The sequence below is a fragment of the Coregonus clupeaformis genome, chromosome 1 (genome assembly GCF_020615455.1).
Source record: "Coregonus clupeaformis isolate EN_2021a chromosome 1, ASM2061545v1, whole genome shotgun sequence".
NCBI classification, from domain to species: domain Eukaryota; kingdom Metazoa; phylum Chordata; class Actinopteri; order Salmoniformes; family Salmonidae; genus Coregonus; species Coregonus clupeaformis.
In genome coordinates, this window is record NC_059192.1 from 94,700,162 (window position 1) to 94,725,444 (window position 25,283).

Genomic DNA, 25,283 nt, shown 5'->3' on the forward strand with positions numbered 1-25,283 from the left:
TGGTCTAGCCTACGCATAGCGAACAGTTTTTTTAATTATATGAGAAAAATATATTCCATTTTATTTGGAACGGCAAGCCATATAATGAATATGAATTCGGAGGTCAGAAATTATTAAATATTAAAGCATTAGACCTATCACTAAAAGCTTCAGTCATACAAAAGTTATACTTAAATCCAAACTAGTTCTCTAGCAAATTAGTAAGATTGTCTCCCCCCATGTTCAAGAATGGCCTTTTCCCCTGTATTCAGATTACAACCTCTCACTTTCAGTTATTTGAAAAGGAAATAATCTCCCAAATATCACTATTTCTAAAACAAGCCATAGAAAGTTGGTTGCAATTTCAATTTAATCCTCCAGAAACAAATAATGCAACAAATATTGTGGTTATACTCAAATATACTAATTGATTAAAAAAACATAAAAAAAAAAACGTTTTAAAAAGGTATAATCTTCGTAAATGATATAATAGGTAGGACGGGTGGAGTTATGTTGCACATGCAGCTAACAAAAAACATATGGAAATGTCTGCTCTACCCAAAATTACAACCAAATAATTGCAGCATTACCGCAAAAATAGAAGAGGGAAGTGGAAGGGGGAAAAAGTAAGGAACTTGTCTGTCGGCCCTGCATTAAAGAACATATAATTGGTTAAAGAAAATTGTGATAAATAAAAAAGTATACCAGTTTAATTTAAGGACCAAAGAATTGACAGCCGTCCCATATAGATTGCAAAATAGTTGGGAAGAGATTTTTTATGTACCGATTCCATGGCAAAGTGTTTATGAACTGATAGGCAAAATGACGCCGGATTCAAAACTTAGAATTTTTCAATTTCAATTATTATACAAAATTCTCACTACCAACAGAATGTTATTTATATGGGGGATACAATCTTACAAGCTCTGCAGATTTTGCTGCGAAGAGACAGAATCATTAGATCATTTGATTTGGTACTGTCCATTTGTAGCTTGTTTTTGGACACTGAAGGATTGCAATATTTATCTGGAGCTAACCCTGCAGATAGCACTACTGGGTGATCTGAAAAGTCATAGTCAATCGACCAATAATATAATAATACTTTGAGCAAATTTTTTTATTTTCAATTCACAATCTGTAGAAACAATGAAAATAGAAGGGTTCAGAACTTTTGTGAAACATCACAGTACAGTTGAAAAATATAAGGCTGTCACGTCTCCTCCCGTTGCTCCCCTCCAGCGCTCTGATTCGCCGGTCTACTGAGCCACCGGTCTGAGCGCACCACCTGGGCAAACACAGGAATGGAAACCCAATGCACCCTAATCACCTCCAGCGCACGTGCACCTCATCATCTCATCATCTCATCACCACCACTATATAGCCCTGGACTGTTCGTTCATTGTTGTGTGTGATTGTTAGCATTGTATCGTTTACTCGCTCTTCATTATTTCTCTTTCTCATTGTTAAGTAAACCTTTACCTTGTTAATTCCTACGTCTGCCTCTTCGTATCCTCAGTACTCGTCAAAATGGCAAATAGAAATCCAATATGGATGGTGTTAAGAGATAGATGGGAGGTGTTGAATGGAGCTGAAGGATGGGACTAATAACAGCTAACAACAACTAATAACAACAAGATAACTAATGTAAAGCATACTGTGTCCATTATAAGTATATAGGTTATAGGTTGAGAGCTTTTGTGAAAGAGCACAGTTAGAAAGATATGGCATATAGAAGCAAACCGGATGGACATCATGAAAATGGTCGGAGAGGTTGAGGGTAGAGGAAGTTCAGGAGTAAAAACAAACGAAATAGATTTATTGTAAAATTGACTGTGTCCATAATATACTTGCAAAAGTATTCATCCCCCTTGGCGTTTTTCCTATTTTGTTGCATTACAACCTGTAATTTAAATGGATATTTATTTGGATTTAATGTAATGGGACATACACAAAATAGTCCAAATTGGTGAAGTGAAATGAAAAAAATAACATGTTTCAGAAAATTCCAAAAAATAAATAAGGGAAAAGTGGTGCGTGCATATGTATTCACCCCCTTTGCTACGAAGCCCTTAAACAAGATCTTGTGCAACCAATTACCTTCAGAAGTCACATAATTAGTTAAATAAAATCCACCTGTGTGCAATCTAAGTGTTACATGATCTGTCACATGATCTCAGTATATATACACCTGTTCTGAAAGGCCCCAGAGTCTGCAACACCACTAAGCAAGGGGCACCACCAAGCAAGTAGCACCATGAAGACCAATGAGCTCTCCAAACAGGTCAGGGACAACGTTGTGGAGAAGTACAGATAAGGGTTGGGTTATAAAAAAATATCAGAAAGAATATGGCACCACAACAAACCTGCCAAGAGAGGCCCGCCCACCAAAACTCACGGACCAGGCAAGGAGGGCATTAATAAGAGAGGTAACAAAGAGACCAAAGATAACCCTGAAGGAGCTGCAAAGCTCCTCAGCGGAGATTGGAGTATCTGTCCATAGGACCACTTTAAGCCGTACACTCCACAGAGCTGGGCTTTACGGAAGTGTGGCCAGAAAAAAGCCATTACTTAAAGAAAAGAATAAGCAAACACATTTGGTGTTCGCCAAAAGGCATGTGGGAGACTCCACAAACATATGAAAGAAGGTACTCTGGTCAGATGAGACTAAAATTGAGCTTTTTGGCCATCAAGGAAAACATTATGTCTGGTGCAAACCCAACACCTCTCATCACCCCGAGAACACCATCCCCACAGTGAAGCACGCTAAATACAGGGAAATTCTTGAGGGAAACCTGTGGGGATGTTTTTCATCGGCAGGGACTGGGGAAACTGGTCAGAATTGAAGGAATGATTGATGGCACAAAATATAGGGAAATTCTTGAGGGAAACCTTTTTCAGTCTTCCAGAGATTTGAGACTGGGACAGAGGTTCACCTTCCAGCAGGACAATGACCCTAAGCATACTGCTAAAGCAACACTCGAGTGGTTTAAGGGGAAACATTTAAATGTCTTGGAAAGGCCTAGTCAAAGCCCAGACCTCAATCCAATTGAGAATCTGTGGTATGACTTAAAGATTGCTGTACACCAGCGGAACCCATCCAACTTGAAGGAGCAGGAGCAGTTTTGCCTTGAAGAATGGGCAAAAATCCCAGTGGCTAGATGTACCAAGCTTATAGAGATATACCACAAGAAATGTGCAGCTGTAATTGCTGCAAAAGGTGGCCCTACAAAGTATTGACTTTGAGGTGGTGAAAAGTTATGCACGCTCAAGTTTTCTGTTTTTTTGTCTTATTTCTTGTTTGTTTCACAAGAAAAAATATTTTGCATCTTCAAAGTGATAGGCATGTTGTGTAAATCAAATGATACAAACCCCCTAAAAAATCCATTTTAATTCCAGGTTCTAAGGCAACAAAATAGGAAAAATGCCAAGGGGGGTGAATACTTTCGCAAGCCACTGTATAAGCTGGAAGTAGATGCCTAAGCGCTGTTGTTCACTAGTTTACTCCAATTAGGGAAGGGGTGGTGGGATTGGAAAGTAATAAAGGGAAATATATTTTTTAAAGGATATGTACAGTGGGGAAAAAAAAGTATTTAGTCAGCCACCAATTGTGCAAGTTCTCCCACTTAAAAAGATGAGTGAGGCCTGTAATTTTCATCATAGGTACACGTCAACTATGACAGACAAAATGAGAAAAAAAATTCCAGAAAATCAAATTGTAGGATTTTTAATGAATTTATTTGCAAATTATGGTGGAAAATAAGTATTTGGTCAATACCAAAAGTTTCTCAATACTTTGTTATATACCCTTTGTTGGCAATGACACAGGTCAAATGTTTTCTGTAAGTCTTCACAAGGTTTTCACACACTGTTGCTGGTATTTTGGCCCATTCCTCCATGCAGATCTCCTCTAGAGCAGTGATGTTTTGGGGCTGTCGCTGGGCAACACGGACTTTCAACTCCCTCCAAAGATTTTCTATGGGGTTGAGATCTGGAGACTGGCTAGGCCACTCCAGGACCTTGAAATGCTTCTTACGAAGCCACTCCTTCGTTGCCCGGGCGGTGTGTTTGGGATCATTGTCATGCTGAAAGACCCAGCCACGTTTCATCTTCAATGCCCTTGCTGATGGAAGGAGGTTTTCACTCAAAATCTCACAATACATGGCCCCATTAATTCTTTCCTTTACACGGATCAGTCGTCCTGGTCCCTTTGCAGAAAAACAGCCCCAAAGCATGATGTTTCCACCCCCATGCTTCACAGTAGGTATGGTGTTCTTTTGGATGCAACTCAGCATTCTTTGTCCTCCAAACACGAGTTGAGTTTTTAACAAAAAGTTATATTTTGGTTTCATCTGACCATATGACATTCTCCCAATCCTCTTCTGGATCATCCAAATGCACTCTAGCAAACTTCAGACGGGCCTGGACATGTACTGGCTTAAGCAGGGGGACACGTCTGGCACTGCAGGATTTGAGTCCCTGGCGGCGTAGTATGTTACTGATGGTAGGCTTTGTTACTTTGGTCCCAGCTCTCTGCAGGTCATTCACTAGGTCCCCCCGTGTGGTTCTGGGATTTTTGCTCACCGTTCTTGTGATCATTTTGACCCCACGGGGTGAGATCTTGCGTGGAGCCCCAGATCGAGGGAGATTATCAGATGTCTTGTATGTCTTCCATTTCCTAATAATTGCTCCCACAGTTGATTTCTTCAAACCAAGCTGCTTACCTATTGTAGATTCAGTCTTCCCATCCTGGTGCAGGTCTACAATTTTGTGTCTGGTGTCCATTGACAGCTCTTTGGTCTTGGCCATAGTGGAGTTTGGAGTGTGACTGTTTGAGGTTGTGGACAGGTGTCTTTTATACTGATAACAAGTTCAAACAGGTGCCATTAATACAGGTAACGAGTGGAGGACAGAGGAGCCTCTTAAATAAGAAGTTACAGGTCTGTGAGAGCCAGAAATCTTGCTTGTTTGTAGGTGACCAAATACATATTTTCCACCATAATTTGCAAATAAATTCATAAAAAATCCTACAATGTGATTTTCTGGATATTTTTTTCTCAATTTGTCTGTCCTAGTTGATGTGTACCTATGATGAAAATTACAGGCCTCTCTCATCTTTTTAAATGGAGAACTTGCACAATTGGTGGCTGACTAAATACTTTTATTTAACCAGGTAAGCCAGTTGAGAACAAGTTCTCATTTACAACTGCGACCTGGCCAAAATAAACTGGCAGTGCGATAAAAACAACAAACACAGAGTTACATATGGAATAAACAAAATGTACAGTCAATAACACAATAGAACATCTATATACAGTGTGTGGTAATGTAGTAAGTGCTTTAGACCACTGCGCCACTCGGGAGTCTTACATTTATATTTTAAAAAAAATCCTCATCAATCTACACACAATACCCCATAATGACAAAGCAAAAACAGGTTTTTAGAAATGTTTGCTAATTGATATATATATATATATATATATATATATATATATATATATATATATATATATATATATATATATATATATAGTGGGGAGAACAAGTATTTGATACACTGCCGATTTTGCAGATTTTCCTACTTACAAAGCATGTAGAGGTCTGTAATTTTTATCATAGGTACACTTCAACTGTGAGAGACGGAATCTAAAACAAAAATCCAGAAAATCACATTGTATTATTTTTAAGTAATTAATTTGCATTATATTGCATGACATAAGTATTTGATACATCAGAAAAGCAGAACTTAATATTTGGTACAGAAACCTTTGTTTGCAATTACAGAGATCATACGTTTCCTGTAGGTCTTGACCAGGTTTGTACACACTGCAGCAGGGATTTTGGCCCACTCCTCCATACAGACCTTCTCCAGATCCTTCAGGTTTCGGGGCTCTCGCTGGGCAATACAGACTTTCAGCTCCCTCCAAAGATTTTCTATTGGGTTCAGGTCTGGAGACTGGCTAGGCCACTCCAGGACCTTGAGATGCTTCTTACGGAGCCACTCCTTAGTTGCCCTGGTTGTGTGTTTCGGGTCGTTGTCATGCTGGAAGACCCAGCCACGACCCATCTTCAATGCTCTTACTGAGGGAAGGAGGTTGTTGGCCAAGATCTTGCGATACATGGCCCCATCCATCCTCCCCTCAATAAGGTGCAGTCGTCCTGTCCCCTTTGCAGAAAAGCATCCCCAAAGATTGATGTTTCCACCTCCATGCTTCACGGTTGTGATGGTGTTCTTGGGGTTGTACTCATCCTTCTTCTTCCTCCAAACACGGCGAGTGGAGTTTAGACCAAAAAGCTCTATTTTTGTCTCATCAGACCACATGACCTTCTCCCATTCCTCCTCTGGATCATCCAGATGGTCATTGGCAAACTTCAGACGGGCCTGGACATGCGCTGGCATGAGCAGGGGGACCTTGCGTGCGCTGCAGGATTTTAATCCATGACGGCGTAGTGTGTTACTAATGGTTTTCTTTGAGACTGTGGTCCCAGCTCTCTTCAGGTCATTGACCAGGTCCTGCCGTGTAGTTCTGGGCTGATCCCTCACCTTCCTCACGATCATTGATGCCCCACGAGGTGAGATCTTGCATGGAGCCCCAGACCGAGGGTGATTGACCGTCATCTTGAACGTCTTCCATTTTCTAATAATTGCGCCAACAGTTGTTGCCTTCTCACCAAGCTGCTTGCCTATTGTCCTGTAGCCCATCCCAGACTTGTGCAGGTCTACAATTTTATCCCTGATGTCCTTACACAGCTCTCTGGTATTGGCCATTGTGGAGAGGTTGGAGTCTGTTTGATTGAGTTTGTGGACAGGTGTCTTTTAGACAGGTAACGAGTTCAAACAGGTAATGAGTGGAGAACAGGAGGGCTTCTTAAAGAAAAACGAACAGGTCTGTGACAGCCGGAATGATTACTGGTTGGTAGGTGATCAAATACTTATGTCATGCAATAAAATGCAAATGAATTACTTAAAATCCATACAATGTGATTTTCTGGATTTTTGTTTTATATTCCGTCTCTCACAGTTGAAGTGTACCTATGATAAAAATTACAGACCTCTACATGCTTTGTATGTAGGAAAACCTGCAAAATCGGCAGTGTATCAAATACTTGTTCTCCCCACTGTATATGTATGTATATGTATTTATATTTACAGTTGAAGTCGGAAGTTTACATACACTTAGGTTGGAGTCATTAAAACTTGTTTTTCAACCACTCCACACATTTCTTGTTAACAAACTATAGTTTTGGCAGGTCGGTTAGGACATCTACTATGTGCATGACACAAGTAATTTTTCTAAAAATTGTTTACAGACAGATTATTTGACTTATAATTCACTGTATCACAATTCCTGTATGTCAGAAGTTTACATTCACTAAGTTGACTGTGCCTTTAAACAGCTTGGAAAATTCCAGAAAATGAAGTCAAGGCTTTAGAATCTTCTTAGGCTAATTGACATAATTTGAGTCAATTGGAGGTGTACCTGTGGATGTATTTCAAGGCCTACCTTCAAACTCAGTGTCTCTTTGCTTGACATCATGGGAAAATCAAAAGAAATCAGCCAAGACCTCAGAAAAAAATTTGTAGACCTCTACAAGTTTGGTTCATTCTTGGTTGCAAATTCCAAACGCCTGAAGGTACCATGGTCATCTGTACAAACAGTAGTACGCAAGTATAAACACCATGGGACCGTCATATCGCCGTCATATCGCTCAGGAAGGAGACGCGTTCTGTCTTCTAGAGATTAACGTACTTTGGTGCGAAAAGTGCAAATCAATCCCAGAACAACAGCAAAGGTCCTTGTGAAGATGCTGGAGAAAACAGGTACCAAAGTATCTATATCCACAGTAAATCGAGTCCTATATCGATATAACCTGAAAGGCCGCTCAGCATGGAAGAAGCCACTGCTCCAAAACCGCCATAAAAAAGCCAGACTACGGTTTGCAACTGCACATGGGGACAAAGATCGTACTTTTTGGAGAAATGTCCTCTTGTCTGATGAAACAAAAATAGAACTGTTTGGCCAAAATGACATTCGTTATATTTGGAGGAAAAAGGGGGGTGCTTGCTAGCCGAAGAACACCATCCCAACCGTGAAGCACGGGGGTGGCAGCATCATGCTGTGGGGGTGCTTTGCTGCAGGAGGGACTGGTGCACTTCACAAAATAGATGGTATCACGAGGAAGGAAAATTATGTGGATATATTGAAGCAACATCTCAAGACATCAGTCAGGAAGTTAAAGCTTGGTCGCAAATGGGTCTTCCAAATGGACAATGACCCCAAGCATACTTCCAAAGTTGTGGCAAAATGGATTAAGGACAACAAAGTCAAGGTATTGGAGTGGCCATCACAAAGCGCTGACCTCAATCCTATAGTAAATGTGTGTGCAGAACTGAAAAAGCTTGTGCGAGCAAGGAGGCCTACAAACCTGACTCAGTTACACCTGCTCTGTCAGGAGGAATGGGCCTAAATTCACCCAACTTATTGTGGGAAGCTTGTGGAAGGCTACCCGAAACGTTTGACCCAAGTTAAACAATTTAAAGGCAATGCTACCAAATACTAATTGAGTGTATGTAAACTTCTGATCCACTGGGAATGTGATGAAAGAAATAAAAGCAGAAAGAAATCGTTCTCTCTACTATTATTCTGACATTTCACATTCTTAAAATAAAGTGGTGATCCTAACTGACCTAAGACAGGGAATCTTTACTAGGATTAAATGTCAGGAATTGTGAAAAACTGAGTTCAAATGTATTTGGCTAAGGTGTATGTAAACTTCCGACTTCAACTGTATGTGTATATGTATGTATGTATGTGTATGTATATATATATATATATAGAAGAAAAAAAACATATAGGGGTTTGGAAGTGATGCAGACAATTACATTGATGGAAGTTACAATCTATCTGCAATATTAAAGTACACTTTAGTGGAATAACATAACAATCTACAGCACTAGACACAAATATTTAAATGTAACTTGAAAACAACAATCTGGGACAGATTATTTTTTGATTTTGATATTTGTCTTCTCTGTGGACAGTGTTAACTTTGCCTCGCTGTGGCCCTTAGAATTGATTCAGTATTCAAAGTAAAGTGTAAGTCTTTGTTCTGAGGATAATTAACAGCTTTGTGTTTTGCACTCCCTTTAAACTTAAACCCCAACTCTGCATCCAAGATTCCAACAAGGCTCCGTCGATGTAACCATAGTACAGTAATTGGGATAAATGGTTTAGATGAAAGTGGGATTTCGTTTTTACATGCCTTCTAGACTGTTTGCACATTTTTGCTTAAGCACCAATGTCTGGGTGTATAATTACACTCTAAATGCTGTTTTTTGGTTTTGAAGAAAATGTGTATCCTTGCACTCTGTGAACAAACATTTTACATTCTCCAAATGACTATGTTACACATACACACCCCGGATCACACAAGCTAAGTGTCTAATACTTTAGAAAAGCTGCTAGATGGCTAGTTCTGCTGAATCACTGCAAAATCTGTGTGTCTAACTCCTGACTGTTCTCCTGCCCAAGGAAGCAGCAACTCTATGGGGTAAAATATGCATCCATGAAAGAGGAAGAGCCCCATATCTCTCTCTCTCTCGCTCTCTCTCTCGCTCTCTCTCTCTCTCGCTCTCGTTCTCGCTCTCGCTCTCGCTCTCTCTCTCTCTCTCTATACTCTCTCTCTCTCTCTATACTCTCACTCTCTCTTTTTACAGATGGCGACAGATGGGATGGCCGCCATTTTACGTGCTCCTGACCAATTGTGCTATTTTGTTTGTTTTTTTGCTCTGTTCTTAACTTTTTCTGTACATAATGTTTATACCATCACTTTCTACGACCGAAAATAGCTTCTGGCCATCAGAACAGTGTTTACTCACCTCGATCTGGACAAGGATTCCTTTCTTTAATGAGTCGGACTCAAAGGATATACTATTCTTCCCGGACCAGGCCCAAATCCCCGTCATTTGTAAGAAGAGGAGTTGCTGCTACAGGGGTCAGTGATAATCCTCCTCTACCCTCCGTCGTACTGGCAAGCAATCACTGGAGAATAAACTGGATGAGCTCCGTTCCAGACTATCCTACCAATCACTAGAGAATAAACTGGAGGAGCTCCATTCCAGACTATCCTATCAACAGGACATTCAAAACTGTAATATCTTATGTTTCACTGAGTCGTGGCTGAACGAGGACAGTTAGCTGGGTTTTCTGTGCATCGGCAAGACAGCAGCCTCTGGTAAGATCTAGGGGGTGGTCTGTGTCTCTTTATTAACAACAGCTGGTGCACAATCTCTAATAGTAGTACTATCCCTGCAGACCAAAAGCACCCTCTTTGGCCTCATGGGTGGAATGTAATTAATATTTTTCAGAATTTCATCAATAATAACGATTATTTCAATAAACCCAACGAAAATGTGGTGTTTCTATGTCAAACAGTTTTGTTATATTTAAGTCTTCTGTAATGTGTATATACAGTGTAATATTTGGTTGCAAACTCAAAATTCAATACATTTCAACTCTATATCTGACATGGTACAGGTGTCTTCTTTTTTAAGCCCATAACCATGTGTGTGAGGTGTATACTTTTGTTTCTAAATAGATTTGTTAAAGACTACCAATAATCACTCTGTGTGACCCTGATTTAGCCCACTGCAGTAAAGTTAAGTAAGTCTCGATGTTCTGCTCGCCTGAGTTAGAATACCTCATGATAAGCTGCAGACAATACTATTTACCAAGAGAGTTTTCATCTATGTTCTTTGTTGCTGTCTATTTACCACCACAAACCGATGATGTTACCAAGACCGCACTCAACGAGCTGTAAAAGGCCATAAGCAAACAAGAAAATGTTCATCCAGAGGCGGTGCTCCTAGTGGCCATTGAATTTAATGAGGGAAAACTAAACTACGTTTCGCCTAATTTTTTACCAGCATGTCACATGTGCAACTAGGGGGAAAGAAACTCTAGATCACCCTTACTCCACACATAGATGCGTACAAAGCTCTTCCTCACCCTCCATTTGGCAAATCTGACCATAACTCTATCCTCCTGATTACTGCTTACAAGTTAAAACTCAAACAGGAAGTACCAGTGATGCGCTCAATACGGAATTGGTCCGATGAAGCGGATGCTAAGCTAAAGGACTGTTTTTCTAGCACAGACTGGAATATGTTCCGGGATTCATCCGATGGCATTGAGGAGTTTACCACATTAGTCACCGGCTTCATTAATAAGTGCATCGATGACGTTGTCCCAACAGTGACCGTACGTACATATCTAACCAACAAGCCATGGATTAAAGGCAACATCCGCACTGAGCTAAAGGCTAGAGCTGCTGCTTTCAAGGAGCGAGACACTAATCTGGACACTTATAAGAAATCCTGCTACACCCTACGATGAACCATCAAACAGACAAAGTTTCAATACAGGACTGAGATCGAATCCTACTACACTGGCTCTGATACTCGTCCGATGTGGCAGGGCTTGCAAACTATCACAGATTACAAAGGGAAACTCAGCCGCGAGCTGCCCAGTGACACGAGCCTACCAGACGAGCTAAATGCCTTCTATGCTCGTTTCGAAGCAAGCAACACTGAACCAAACCATGAATGAGAGCACCAGCTGTTCCGGACGACTATGTGATCACGCTCTCCGTAGCCGATGTGAGTAAGAACTTTAAACAGGTTAACATTCACAAGGCCGCAGTGCCAGATGGATTATCAGAACGCATACTCAGAGCATGTGCTGACCAGCTGGCAAGTGTCTTCAATGACATGTTCAACCTCTCCCTGACCCAGTCTGTAATACCTATATATTTCAAGCAGACCACCATAGTCCCTGTGCCCATGAATGCCAAGGTAACCTGCCTACACTGACAATCCAACACACACACACACACACACACACAGAGACAAACACACAAAACACACAAACACATGCATTTTGACGCCACACACACATATACATTCACATTCCTTCACACTCTTCACACACGCTGCTGCTACTCTCTGTTTATTATCTATGCAGAGTCACTTTACCCCTACCTACATGTACATATTACCTTGACTACCTCGTACCCCTGACTCTGTATATACTGTATCTTCATTACTGTTATTGTTATTTTTATTGTGTTACTATTTTTCCTTTAGTTAATTTAGTAAATGTGTCTGACTTACCTTTTTAAAACTCTGCATTGTTGGTTAAGGGGTCATAAGTAAGCATTTCACGGTAAGGTCTACACCTGTTGTATTCGGCGCCTGTGACAAATAACATTTGATTTGATTATCTCTCTCTCATTCCATTCCTCCATCCTGATGGTGACGATCAATGTGAAAAGATTTGACTCCCGGGGGTCCGGGGGGGGGCGGCACGGGGGCCGGGAAGGACCCTCCTATTGCCTCTCCTCTTTTAGGGAGGTAAAAAAGGCAGGGGGTGTGATTTGTTAAATGTGGGGCGCCCCCTGTATTGTGGGGACATCTGGCATTAGCAATTCGGTCCTGTGATAATGGTCTCTGTGGTCTCTGTCCTCTTTCTCAACCAGTGAGCGGTGAAACATTGAAGCACTGTCCAGGCATTCTCATGCTAATACACAAAAAGGCTGACAGCAGATGGGAAACATTTGGTTCTGTTCTTGTTCACTTGTAAAGTAATAATGTGCCCGTTATCATTATTTTACTTTCTGCTGTTCCGCTCTGTATTATAAAACAGAGAGACAGAAAGTTTACAATGGAGGCCATCTTCTTAGGTGGCCTGAGGCAGAGAGAGGGTTGAGATTGACTGTTGGGAAATGGAAACTCTAAGGAGAGTGATGGAGAGACAGTCCCAATGGTTCTCAGGTTGACTCAGTGAAAAAGCATTTTAGCTCCAGAACAAGGGTAAACTACAGTCATTTAATTATACTAAGGAAAATGTTAACAATGTGTTAATAAAACTGTGTGTGTGTGTGCGTGTGCGTGTGCGTGTGCGTGTGCGTGCGTGTGCGTGCGTAGTGCGTGTGCGTGCGTGCGTGTGTGTGTGTGTGTGTGTGTGTTTGTTTAACTATCCTTGTGGGGACCAGAAGTCATCACCAGGATAGTAAAACAAGGGACATTTGGACAAGTGGGGACATTTCATTGGTTTAAGTCTATTTTAGGCTTAGGAGTTAGGTTTAGGGTTACAATTAGGGTTAGGGTTAGAATTAAGGTTAGGGGTTCCAGTTAGGTATAGGGTTAGGAGTTAGGGTTAGGTATAGTTTTAGGGTTAGGGTTAGGGTTAGGGTTAGGGGTTAAGGTTAGGCTTAAGGTTAGGCTTAAGGTTAAGGTTAGGGTTATGGTTAGGTTAAGGGTTAAGGTTAGATTTAGGGTTAGGGAAAATACGATTTTGGATGGGAATCAATTATTTGATCACCACAAGGATAGCAATACAAAACTATGTGTGTGTATGTGAAAGCCCATCAACAGGCATGGCAGGTTTGGGAACGCATTTTCTCCCTACTGTCATTTTATTGGTTCCTGACATCACATAGGCTACCTTTACTAAATGTATTCGCACACTAATTGGATGAAGACATGCCATTATTCCTCTCTGATGTCTTACAGAAGTTTATTACAACAACTGCAACAGGTGTGGATTAGACAGAGGTGCTGAAGTTACCATTGCCTCATCTTTTTGACCGGGCATTATGCATGGACATTTAATTTAAACAATAAACAAACATAGCCTACATGTCATCTTCTAGTCGTGGCTAGGCTACTGATAATGCTGTTTTGGCAATAGAGGATTGGTTTTATGCGGGATAGCCAGCCTATAAAAATACAATTTGACATTTAGAATTGAACTGCATATTCGACAGTATTTTTTTTTTTTTACGTTGACATAGACTTACAATATTATTTATTATAAGGAGAATAACAGCACGAGCTCTGAGACACATTTGAGTGTTATTTTTGAGACGCGTGCCAGGTCTAATCCACTGCTGGATGCGGAGCGAGCTCGGGTAGACTACGAGCTGTCCTCTCTATTTCTTAATGGCAAGATCCAAGAATGTCTGCCTAGCATGGCTGTGGCTCCTGAACCGGAGACCTACGGACCGTTATGGCTTTTAGCACAGTCTATTCGGACCCCCTGTCCCGAAGCATTTTCAAGAAATTCGTGGTCATGCTGTGTTCTCTCCTCACGTCCCTGTACCTTCTCCACTGCCTCACGGACCGCTGCAGCAGCATGCCCACGCCGGTGAAAGCCTCCAGCCAAGTCGTGGGCTTTTTCGCCTCGGAACTATACGACTTGAGGTCGCTGAGGAGGAAAAGACTGTTAAAGAAATTGACCACGGGGTCCAAGTCGGTCTTGAGCTACGAGAGCGCCGACGACGCTAAACGCATCTCTGAGTACTCCCGGTTCGACGATGCTGATACGGGACAGGTTTTGTACCAACCGGGACCTGTCGAGGTGGACAGCGATAGCAAGAACCGGGAACTGTCGCGTGACAAACAGCTTTCTTTGGATGATATAGTTTCTTCGAAGAGATTGTCACTTCGGTTTACGGTGAAGACGGGAAGTACCGGTAAACTCAGTCCGCTTGTAGAGGGGAGAAAGGAGCTGCCCCAGGCGCTGATCATCGGGGTGAAGAAAGGAGGGACGCGCGCGCTGCTCGAGTTCCTCCGCGTGCATCCAGACATCAGAGCCGTGGGAGCCGAGCCGCACTTCTTCGACCGCAACTACGAGAACGGACTGGAGTGGTACAGGTAAATGTAAAAAGAAATACATCAAATATAGGTGAAATTATTATTTGTGTTATTATTATGAGTAGTAGTAGTAGTAGTTGTTTTATTAGTAGTAATATTATAAGATTATGTGTAGCCTATGCCTTATGTATACTTTTCCCAAACTAACTGCAGCGTGAAATAGTGTTTGCTGAAAAGTTTTCAAAGTTGTGCTGTAACACGCACCGCCAGTGCCTCTCACTGACAAAACTTGTTCACCATTGGAATAATTCAAATGGACCAGGTTTTATTACACGCTTCTTTGCTATTACTTTGTTGCCTTTTCTCTTTGAATGGGCTTTTATTACAGTATATAGTCCTCTTTTGATTGCTATATATATATATATATATATATATATATAAAAACAAAGATTTTTACTTGTAAATCATTGACAATTTGGTGCCCTATAGCCTACTTTATTAAACGGTTCAACCAGTGTCAAAGTTGTGGGAAAGCTCTATTCACACCAAAATATATCTTATAATTCACTACAGATTCATTCGATATTTTGGGTATTTTTTATATTAACAAAATACACATTTAATATATAAAAAAAAAAAAAAGCTATTTCTGTAGCCTAAAATTAACACTGCATAATTATGACCTGTAGACTAACGAGATGTTTGTCCTACCCAATTATGTATTGTTTAAATGTTCAGTTGTTCATTTGTAACACTAGTTTACATGGCTATGTAGCCAACCTTAGCAATAAGTTAATATTTCATTTAACTAAAACTTATCTTGGTGAATTTTGTTAAACTAATCTACTGTCTAGGCTTAATGGCAGAGCTCTGCTATAATATTGCCTTATAAAATGTATCCAAAAAGTTTCCTAAAGAAATATATGACTAAATTAACATAAATTATGACACTTTCCACATGAAATATAGCAAATACATTCAATGTAAAAAAAAAAGAACCTAATTGCTGTCTTGCAAAGGATTTTATATCAAATAGATAAAACATTTATTTTAAAAAATACAATAAAACAACTGTTCTTCATAGGCCTATTCACCATCACCAACAATTGAATTGGGAGCTAAAAGTAAACATTTTCAATTTCAAGAATTAGAGTGAAAAGGCCCAGATTTAAGTAACCACCAAAGTACCGCCTTGCTTTCAAAGTGAGTAGCACTTTATTAAAGTGCTGAGGGAGTAGGGTCAATGTCTGACCTGAAATAAATATTCTGAACAAACTCTAGATACACATAAATACACACAGACACTCTCTTCCCCTCAATCCCCTCTCTTCTTTGAGAGTTACCATATTTTATCTCACTTTTCTCTCTCTGTGTTCAAGCCAATGGATTTGTGATTGATATTTATCAGTAGCTTCACATTGGTGTGTGTGTGAGTGCATATGTTCATGTGTGTGTGTGTGTGTGTGTGTGTGTGTGTTCTCTCTCCGGGGGTTGATGCCTCTCCCCTCTCACTGGGTCTGTGTGTAATGGGGCGTTGCCGACACTGCAGCTCTGTTGTTAAGAAGGATTAGGGTTATAATGAAGGGTTACCTGAGTGTCTCAAGAGTTATAATTCCCTTTTTGATTGAGCTAACACCAAGCAGCTCACTTTAAAAGCCTGGAGAAACTTCTCCTCTCACCCGGGCCCCTCCCTCTAACTCCCCCAAACCCCCCATCCAGCCTCGGCCCCCTCTCTTACCCTAGCACTCATACCCTCTCCCCACACACAGACACATCCCTCTTTGTGCCTTAGTGAGAGTGAATACTCTCTCTTTTGGCCATCACTCTTTCACACCCTTCTGTTTACCTATTCATTCATTGTGGGAGTGTATATCCGTGAGGGTTCCATCTTTTCCGAGGAGTTGCCAAGCTTCTACTGCATGGAATTGGGTCCATGGGCCCCTATGAGAGACTGAATAAACTCAACCTCAGGGCGGGTAACACTTAATGCCTTCCATTAAAATGGGGAATGGGCCCTTAAATTGAAATGGCTGGAGCAGAAGAAATAAAGAAGAGTTACAACAACGTGACTGACTAGTCAACCTGAGGGTCTACTGTGTGGAGGAACACTCCTGTCAACTCTGTTCCAGGGAGTCTGAGAGAGATACCTTTTATTAATGGTCGTTGTGTGTGGACGCTTTTCATAGGAAGTAACAACAAGCTCTGGGAATGTTTTCCTTTTCTTTTTCTTTCTTTGAACTGCTGCACGGAATGGCAAAAAATACACATTTCCACAGATTATACAACACACAACAATTTGATGGATTTGTGCAAATGGCTAAGCAATAAAAAAACAAACAAGAGAACGGTCCGGCGCTATTAATTCATGCTACTTGTCAAGACACTGTTAATTCATGCTACTTGTCAAGACAATGTTAATTATTGCTACTTGTCAAGACACTGTTCATTTATCCTACTTGTGAAGACACTGTTCATTCATTATACTTGTCAAGATACTGTTCATGCATGCTACTTGTCAAGACACTGTTAATTCATGCTACTTGTCAAGACACGGTTAATTCATGCTACTTGTCAAGACACTGTTAATTTATGCTACTTGTCAAGACACTGTTAATTTATACTACTTTTCAAGACCGTTTTTTAGGGGGTAGATCAGCTTTAATATCGCAGATAGATTGTAACTTCCATCAATGTAATTGTCTGCATCACTTCCAATCACTCATATGTTTTTTCTTCTTCTCGCAAATATATATATATATATATATATATATATATATATATATATACACATACACATACACATACACATACACATACATATACACATACATACATATGAATACATATACATACATATATATATATATATACATATCCTTTAAAAAGATATATTTCCCTTTATTTCTTTCCAACCCCACCACCCCTTCCCTAATTGGAGTAAACTAGTGAACAACAACGCTTAGGCCTCTACTTCCAGCTGATACATACTATATACATTTTATGGACACAGTCAATTTTACAATAATTCTACTTTGTTTGTTTATACTCCTGAACTTCCTCTACCCTCAACCTCTCCGATCATTTTATGATGTCCATCCGGTTTGCTTCTATATGCCATATCTTTCTAACTGTGCTCTTTCACAAAAGCTCTCAACCTATAACCTACAGATATATATTTATTATGGACACAGTATGCTTTACATTAGTTATCTTGTTGTTATTAGTTGTTATTAGTCCCATCCTTCAGCTCCATTCAACACCTCCCATCTATCTCTTAACACCATCCATATTGGATTTATATTTGCCATATATTTTTCAACTGTACTGTGATGTTTCACAAAAGTTCTGAACCTTTCTATTCTCATTTTTTCTACAGATTGTAAATTGAAAATAAACATTTTTGCTAAAGGTCTTATTATATTATTGATCGATTGCCAATGACTTTTCAGATCACCCAGTAGTGCTATCTGCAGGGTTAGCTCCAGGTAAATATTGCAATCCTTCAGCCATTCCTGGACCTGTGTCCAAAAACAACCTACAAATGGACAGTACCAAAACAAATGATCTAATGATTCTGTCTCTTCGCAGCAAGATGGCTATTGTTTTCTATAGATAATCACTGTGTCCAATTTTCTGGATTTATGTGATTATTATCATTACTGACTGTGTGTGTGTGTGTATGTGTGTGTGTGCATCTGTGTGAGTGTGCATGTGAGTGAGTGTTTCTGTTGTGTGCGTGTGTGTGTGTGGCATAGTTGAATACTTCTCAGCCCTAAGGTGACGGGGCAACAACAACATCCAGCAGTCTTTCTTCATCCTGCTTCCCCAGTGGAAACAAAGGCAGACATATTGTAGCCCTCAAGTCCCCAAGTAACGTTGTCATTGTTTGTGTAGGAGTTCCCAAGATATATCGTCATTATTTGCATCATATTTTTAATATTATTTTCTATGTAATATAGCGAACAGTTGTAAATAACTTTCACCAAGATTCTGGAATTTCAAGTTTGGCATACCCAGCATATCTTCCTTCCCCTGACAAAGTGAAATCTGATCCACACTGAAGTTGTACTAATGCATTTCGTAGAACAAACCCTATATTTTGGTCTTGGAGTATGTTGGCTAAAATGTATTTTTTTAGGCAGATGCATGTGTGTGTATCTGTCTCTCTGTGTGTCTACTATGTAAGTCAGCGTTTCCCAAACTCTGTCCTCAGGAACCCAAGGGGTGCATGTTTTGGTTTTTGCCCTTGCACTACACAGCTGATTTAAATAATCAACTAATCATCAAGCCCCTTGGGGTCACCAGGACCGAGTTTGGGAAACTCTGGGGTAAGTAGTTGTAGGTCTACATAGTTAGTCATTAAACAGGAAACCAATGGCTCAGTGTTACAATACACAACACATCTCTCTACCTTGTTCCCAGACAATTGTGTTCGACACGACAGGCTATTGTTGTGGAATTTTGTTCTACTCCATGAGAACAAGAAGATCAGACACAAACACTCAGATGTAATGAAAGCTCCCTGTTGGAGGTAGTTTAGCGTTATGTCTGGGACCTACTAGGGTTACCCTCTAGCTCAGCCTTCTACCCCCTAACCCAGTGGTGGAAAAAGTACTCAATTGTCATACTTCAGTAAAAGTTGAGATACCTTAATAGAAAATGACTCAAGTAAAAGTGAAAGTCACGCAGTAAAATACTACTTGAGTAAAAGTCGAAAAGTATTTGGTTTTAAATATACCTAAGTATCTAAAGTAATTTATGGAGTAAAAAGTTCCTTATTTTATTTAGGAATATAGTGAAGTAAAAGTTAAAGTAGGCAAAAATATAAATAGTATAGTGAAGTACAGATACCCTAAAAAACTACTAAAGTAGTACTTTAAAGTATTTTTACTTAAGTACTTTACACAACTGCCTTAACCCAGCCTTCACCTGCAAGGCCAGGGGATTGTTTTTGGGGGAGGGGGTTTGAGTGGGGTCTGCAGGGGTCCGAAGGGGTGCACTGTCTGACATCACCAGACGGGCTGGATTAGACCAAACCATCTAATGGTTAAATTAACGTTCATAAAAACATGTGACCTGAACCAGACTACCAGTCTGAGGTCCCTGACTGCCGAAACATCATCCATCCCATACATAGAACACTCCATAACATAGTATACTCCATCCCATACATAATACACTCTATGCCATAGTATACTCCATCCCATAAATAGTACTCTCCATCCCATACATAGTACACTACATCCCATAGTATACTCCATCCCATAGTATACTCCATCCCATACATAGTACACTCCATCCCATAGTATAATCCATCCAATACATAGTACACTCCATCCCATAGTACACTCCATCCCATACATAGTATACTCCATCCAATACATAGTATACTCCATCCCATAGTATACTCCATCCAATACATAGTATACTCCATCCCATACATATTATACTCCATATCTTAGTATACATAGTAAACAGCAACACCTTTACCATTGGCATTTCTATATTTTCTGTAAATGTTATAACCTTGTATTGCTACCACTGTATCATCAAAGGTATTATCTAAGTGAGTTTCAGAGATAGTCAGAATATGAATGTCATCTGTTACTAGCAAATTATTGATTTCATGAACCTTGTTTCTTAAGCGACATACAGTGGCTTGTGAAAGTATTCACCCCCCTTGGCATTTTTCCTATTTTGTTGCCTTACAACCTGGAATTAAAATATATTTTTGGGGGGTTTGTATCATTTGATTTACACAACATGCCTACCACTTTGAAGATGCAAAATAGTTTTTATCGTGAAACAAACAAGAAATAAGACAAAAAAACAGAAAACTTGAGCGTGCATAACTATTCACCCCAAAGTCAATACTTTGTAGAGCCACCTTTTGCAACAATTACAGCTGCAAGTCTCTTGGGGTATGTCTCTAAAAGCTTGCCACATCTAGCCACTGGGATTTTTGCCCATTCTTCAAGGTAAAACTGCTCCAGCTCCTTCAAGTTGGATGGGTTCCGATGGTGTACAGCAATCTTTAAGTCATACCACATATTCTCAATTGGATTGAGGTCTGGGCTTTGATTAGGCCATTCCAAGACATTTAAATGTTTCCCCTTAAACCACTCAAGTGTTGCTTTAGCAGTATGCTTAGGGTCATTGTGCTGCTGGAAGGTGAACCTCTGTCCCAGTCTCAAATCTCTGGAAGACTGAAACAGGTTTCCCTCAAGAACTTCCCTATATTTAGTGCCATCCATCATTCCTTCAATTCTGACCAGTTTCCCAGTCCCAGGGATGGTGTTCTCGGGGTGATGGTGTTGGGTTTGCGCCAGACATAGCGTTTTCCTTGATGGCCAAAAAGCTCAATTTTAGTCTCATCTGACCAGAGTACCTTCTTCCATATGTTTGGTGAGTCTCCCACATGCCTTTTGGCGAACACCAAATGTGTTTGCTTATTTTTTTCTTTAACAATGGCTTTTTTCTTGCCACTCTTCCGTAAAGCCCACCTCTGTGGATTGTACGGCTTAAAGTGGTCCTATGGACAGATACTCCAATCTCTGCTGTGGAGCTTTCCAGCTCCTTCAGGGTTATCTTTGGTCTCTTTGTTGCCTCTCTTATTAATGCCCTCCTTGCCTGGTCCATCAGTTTTGGTGGGCGGCCCTTTCTTGGCAGGTTTGTTGTGGTGCCATATTCTTAAATTTTTTAAATAATGGATTTAATGGTGCTCCGTGGGATGTTCAATGTTTCAGATATTTGTTTATAACCCAACCCTCATCTGTACTTCTCCACAACTTTGTCCCTGACCTGTTTGGAGAGCTCATTGGTCTTCATGGTGCTACTTGCTTGGTGGTGCCCCTTGCTTAGTGGTGTTGCAGACTCTGGGGCCTTTCAGAACAGGTGTATATATACTGAGATCATGTGACACTTAGATTGCACACAGGTGGACTTTATTTAACTAATTATGTGAATTCTGAAGGTAATTGGTTGCACCAGATCTTATTTAGGGGCTTCAAAGCAAAGGGGGTGAATACATATGCACGCACCACTTTTCCGTTATTACGTTTTTAGTATTATTTGAAACAAATATTTTTTTTAATTTCCATTCAGCAATTTGGACTTTTTTGTGTATGTCATTACATGAAATCCAAATAAAAATCAATTTAAATTACAGGTTATAATGCAGCAAAATAGGAAAAACGCCAAGGGGGTTGAATACTTTGCAAGGCACCGTATGTTAACGTGGGCTATTTTTAGCACTTTTCTTCTGGGATGCTTACTTGTTTTTATTGCTTTACCGGGAAGCTTAGCAGCAGTAGATGTGCTCATGATCTTTATGTTAGTGCACGGTGAGCTGCATACAGTGGACTGCCTCCTCGGGTACACCGGCTCAGTGCTAACAGTATAAATCTGGTTCTTAGGCACATAATTACTGCACACAATAGCTGTAGGATCAGCGGTGGCATTCAGGGCAGTTAGAGGAACATAAATTAGGTTACTTACATTGTGACTACCGACGCCCCTGATGTAATGTACATTTGCTGAAGCATTTTGACAACTCTGCGTCACAATGGTAGAGATTAGCTGAGCTGGGCTTGGGTCATTGCTATGTCATTGTTTCAACGCAGAATTATAATGCTGTGAAAGGATCCAGGAACCCAAATTATTTGGGTGGATCCCATCCTCCTTATAAAACGTGTTTTGTTTCCAAAAGGTATCGAAATTGTCAACAAACGTTACACCCATTGAGCTGCAATAATCACGTAGCCAGTTGTGAAGAGCAAGAATCCTGCTAAAGCGTTCAATGCCACGATCCAGAGAGGGCACAGGGCCAGATATGATGGGTTTTTTGTTAGTGTCTAGCAGAGAGTCAATCAGCTCTTTAAAATTCAGTTTCAACTGTTCAGAGCTGCCCTTCATAATGACATTAAAACCCACATGGACTACGATAGAATCGATTTCCATGTCCGGACATAGTACATTTGGGAGCAGCTTAGTAATGTCATTTACTCGAGCTCCGGTATAGGACATTGTATTTGCAGCAGGAACGGTCACATTTCTTACCATGGAGCTGCCCAAAATCACGGCTGGCAAGAAGGACAAGGAAATTCGCCCACTCCCACGCTTCACAGGATGCAGGCCTCCGACAGATGGAGAAACCCCGCTCAATCCAGATCAGGGACGGAAGGTTGCCGACGTCGACTTCAAAATCATATTATTAGGCACTGCGGCCGCAGACACAGGCACCCCCAGCGACGAAGGTGCAGGAAGATCAGGCTCCAGGACAGGGTAACTATTCGTTGTTTGTATCCGCTTGTGCGGGAGGTCGCTGTCTTCGGCTTCCACGGTTCGTGACATCGTTGATTGCCTTTCTCCTCATGCTGTGCTCCTTCGACGACTGTACCGGTACCACCTGTATATAGCCTATCACCATCACAGCGCTATCAGTTGGTGGAGCTCAGGGCAACACCGACCAGTCGGATAACGACAACCGACGAGGCGGAGATGTATCCAACAAGCGCGAACGCCGTCCAGCCACCGGCGTAGAAAGTATACTCCATCCCATACATAGTGTACTCTATCCCATATATAGTATACTCCATCCCATAGTATACTCCATCCCATACATAGGATACTCCATCCCAAAGTATACTCCATCCCATAGTATACTCCATCCCATACATAGTATACTCCATCCCATACATACAATACTCCATCCGATACATAGTATACTCCATCCCATACATAGTATACTCCGTCCCACAATATACTCCATCCCATACATAGTATACTCTAACCCATGGTATACTCCATTCCATAATATACTCCATCCCATACGTAGTATATTCCTTCCCATTGTATACTCCATCCCATCGTATACTCCTTCCCATAGTATACTCCATTCCATAGTATACTCCTTCCCTTGCATAGTATACTCCATCCCATAGTATACTCCATCCACTATATAGTATATTCCATCCCATGGTATACTCCATCCAATAGCATACTCCATCCCATGAATAGTATACTCCATCACATACATAGTATACACCAACCCATACATAGTATACTCCATTACATACTATACTCCATCCCATAGTATTCTCCATCCCATAGTATACTCAATGCCATACATAGTATACTCCATCCCATAATATAATCCATATCATAGTACAATCCATCCCAAAATATACTCAATCCCATACAAAGTATACCCTATCCCATAATTTAATCCATATCATAGTATACTCCATCCCAATGTATACTCCATCACATAATATAATCCATATCATAGTATACTCAATCCCAAAGTATACTCCATCACATACATATTATACTCCATCCCATAGTGTATGCCAATCCATGCATAGTATAGTTAATCCCATACGTAGTATACTCCATCCCATATATAGTATACATCACATAGTATACTCCATCCCATACATAGTATAGTTAATCCAATACATACTATACTCCATCCTATAGTATACTCCATCCCATAGGATACTCCCTCCCATACATAGTCTACTCCATCCCATGGTATTCTCAATCCCATACATAGTTTACTCCATCCCATAGTATACTCCATCCCATACATAGTCTACTCCATCCCATGGTATACTCCATCCCATACATAGTATACACTATCCCATACATATTATACTCAATCCAATATATATTATATTGCATTACATGGTATACTCCATCCCATAGTATACTCCATCCCATAAATTGAATACCCAATCCCATACATAGTATATTCTATTCCATACTATACTCCATACCATATAATACTCCATCCCATGGTATACTCCATCCCATACATAGTATACTCCATCCCATAGTATACTCCATCCCATACATAGTATAGTTAATCCAATACATACTATACTCCATCCTATAGTATACTCCATCCCATAGGATACTCCATCCCATACACAGTATACTCCATCCCATACATAGTCTACTCCATCCCATGGTATACTCCATCCCATACATAGTATACTCTATCCCATACATATTATACTCAATACAATTTATATTATATTGCATTACATGGTATACTCCATCCCATAGTATACTCCATCCCATAACGTGAATTCCCAATCCCATACATAGTGTATTCTATTCCATACTATACTCCATACCATAGTATACTCCATCCCATGGTATACTCCAACCCATACATAGAATACTCCATCCCATATTATACTCCATCCCATACATAGTATACTCCACCCCATATATATATAATATACTCCATCCAATAGTATACTCCATCACATGCATAGTATACTCCATCCCATACATAGTATACTCCATACCATACATAGTATACTCCATCCCATAGTATACTTCATCCCATAGATAGTATACTCCATCCCATACATACTATACTCCATCCTATAGTATACTCCATCCCATGGTATTCTCAATCCCATACATAGTTTACTCCATCCCATAGTATACTCCATCCCATACATAGTCTACTCCATCCCATGGTATACTCCATCCCATACATAGTATACACTATCCCATACATATTATACTCAATCCAATATATATTATATTGCATTACATGGTATACTCCATCCCATAGTATACTCCATCCCATAAATTGAATACCCAATCCAATACATAGTATATTATATTCCAT

At 40.3% G+C, this 25,283-nt stretch overlaps 1 protein-coding gene across 1 annotated transcript in view; it reads left to right on the forward strand.

Annotated features, from left to right (window-relative positions):
- The first annotated feature begins 13,948 nt into the window (after positions 1 to 13,948).
- The window catches only part of LOC121577787 (heparan sulfate glucosamine 3-O-sulfotransferase 3A1-like), a 135,978-nt gene continuing 124,643 nt past the window's right edge, over positions 13,949 to 25,283 (forward strand). Inside the window, exon 1 of the mRNA XM_041891677.2 lies at positions 13,949 to 14,692. Within this exon, the coding sequence (XP_041747611.1) occupies positions 14,046 to 14,692 (647 nt within the window). The 5' untranslated portion in view covers positions 13,949 to 14,045. The remainder of the gene's footprint in view (positions 14,693 to 25,283) is intronic.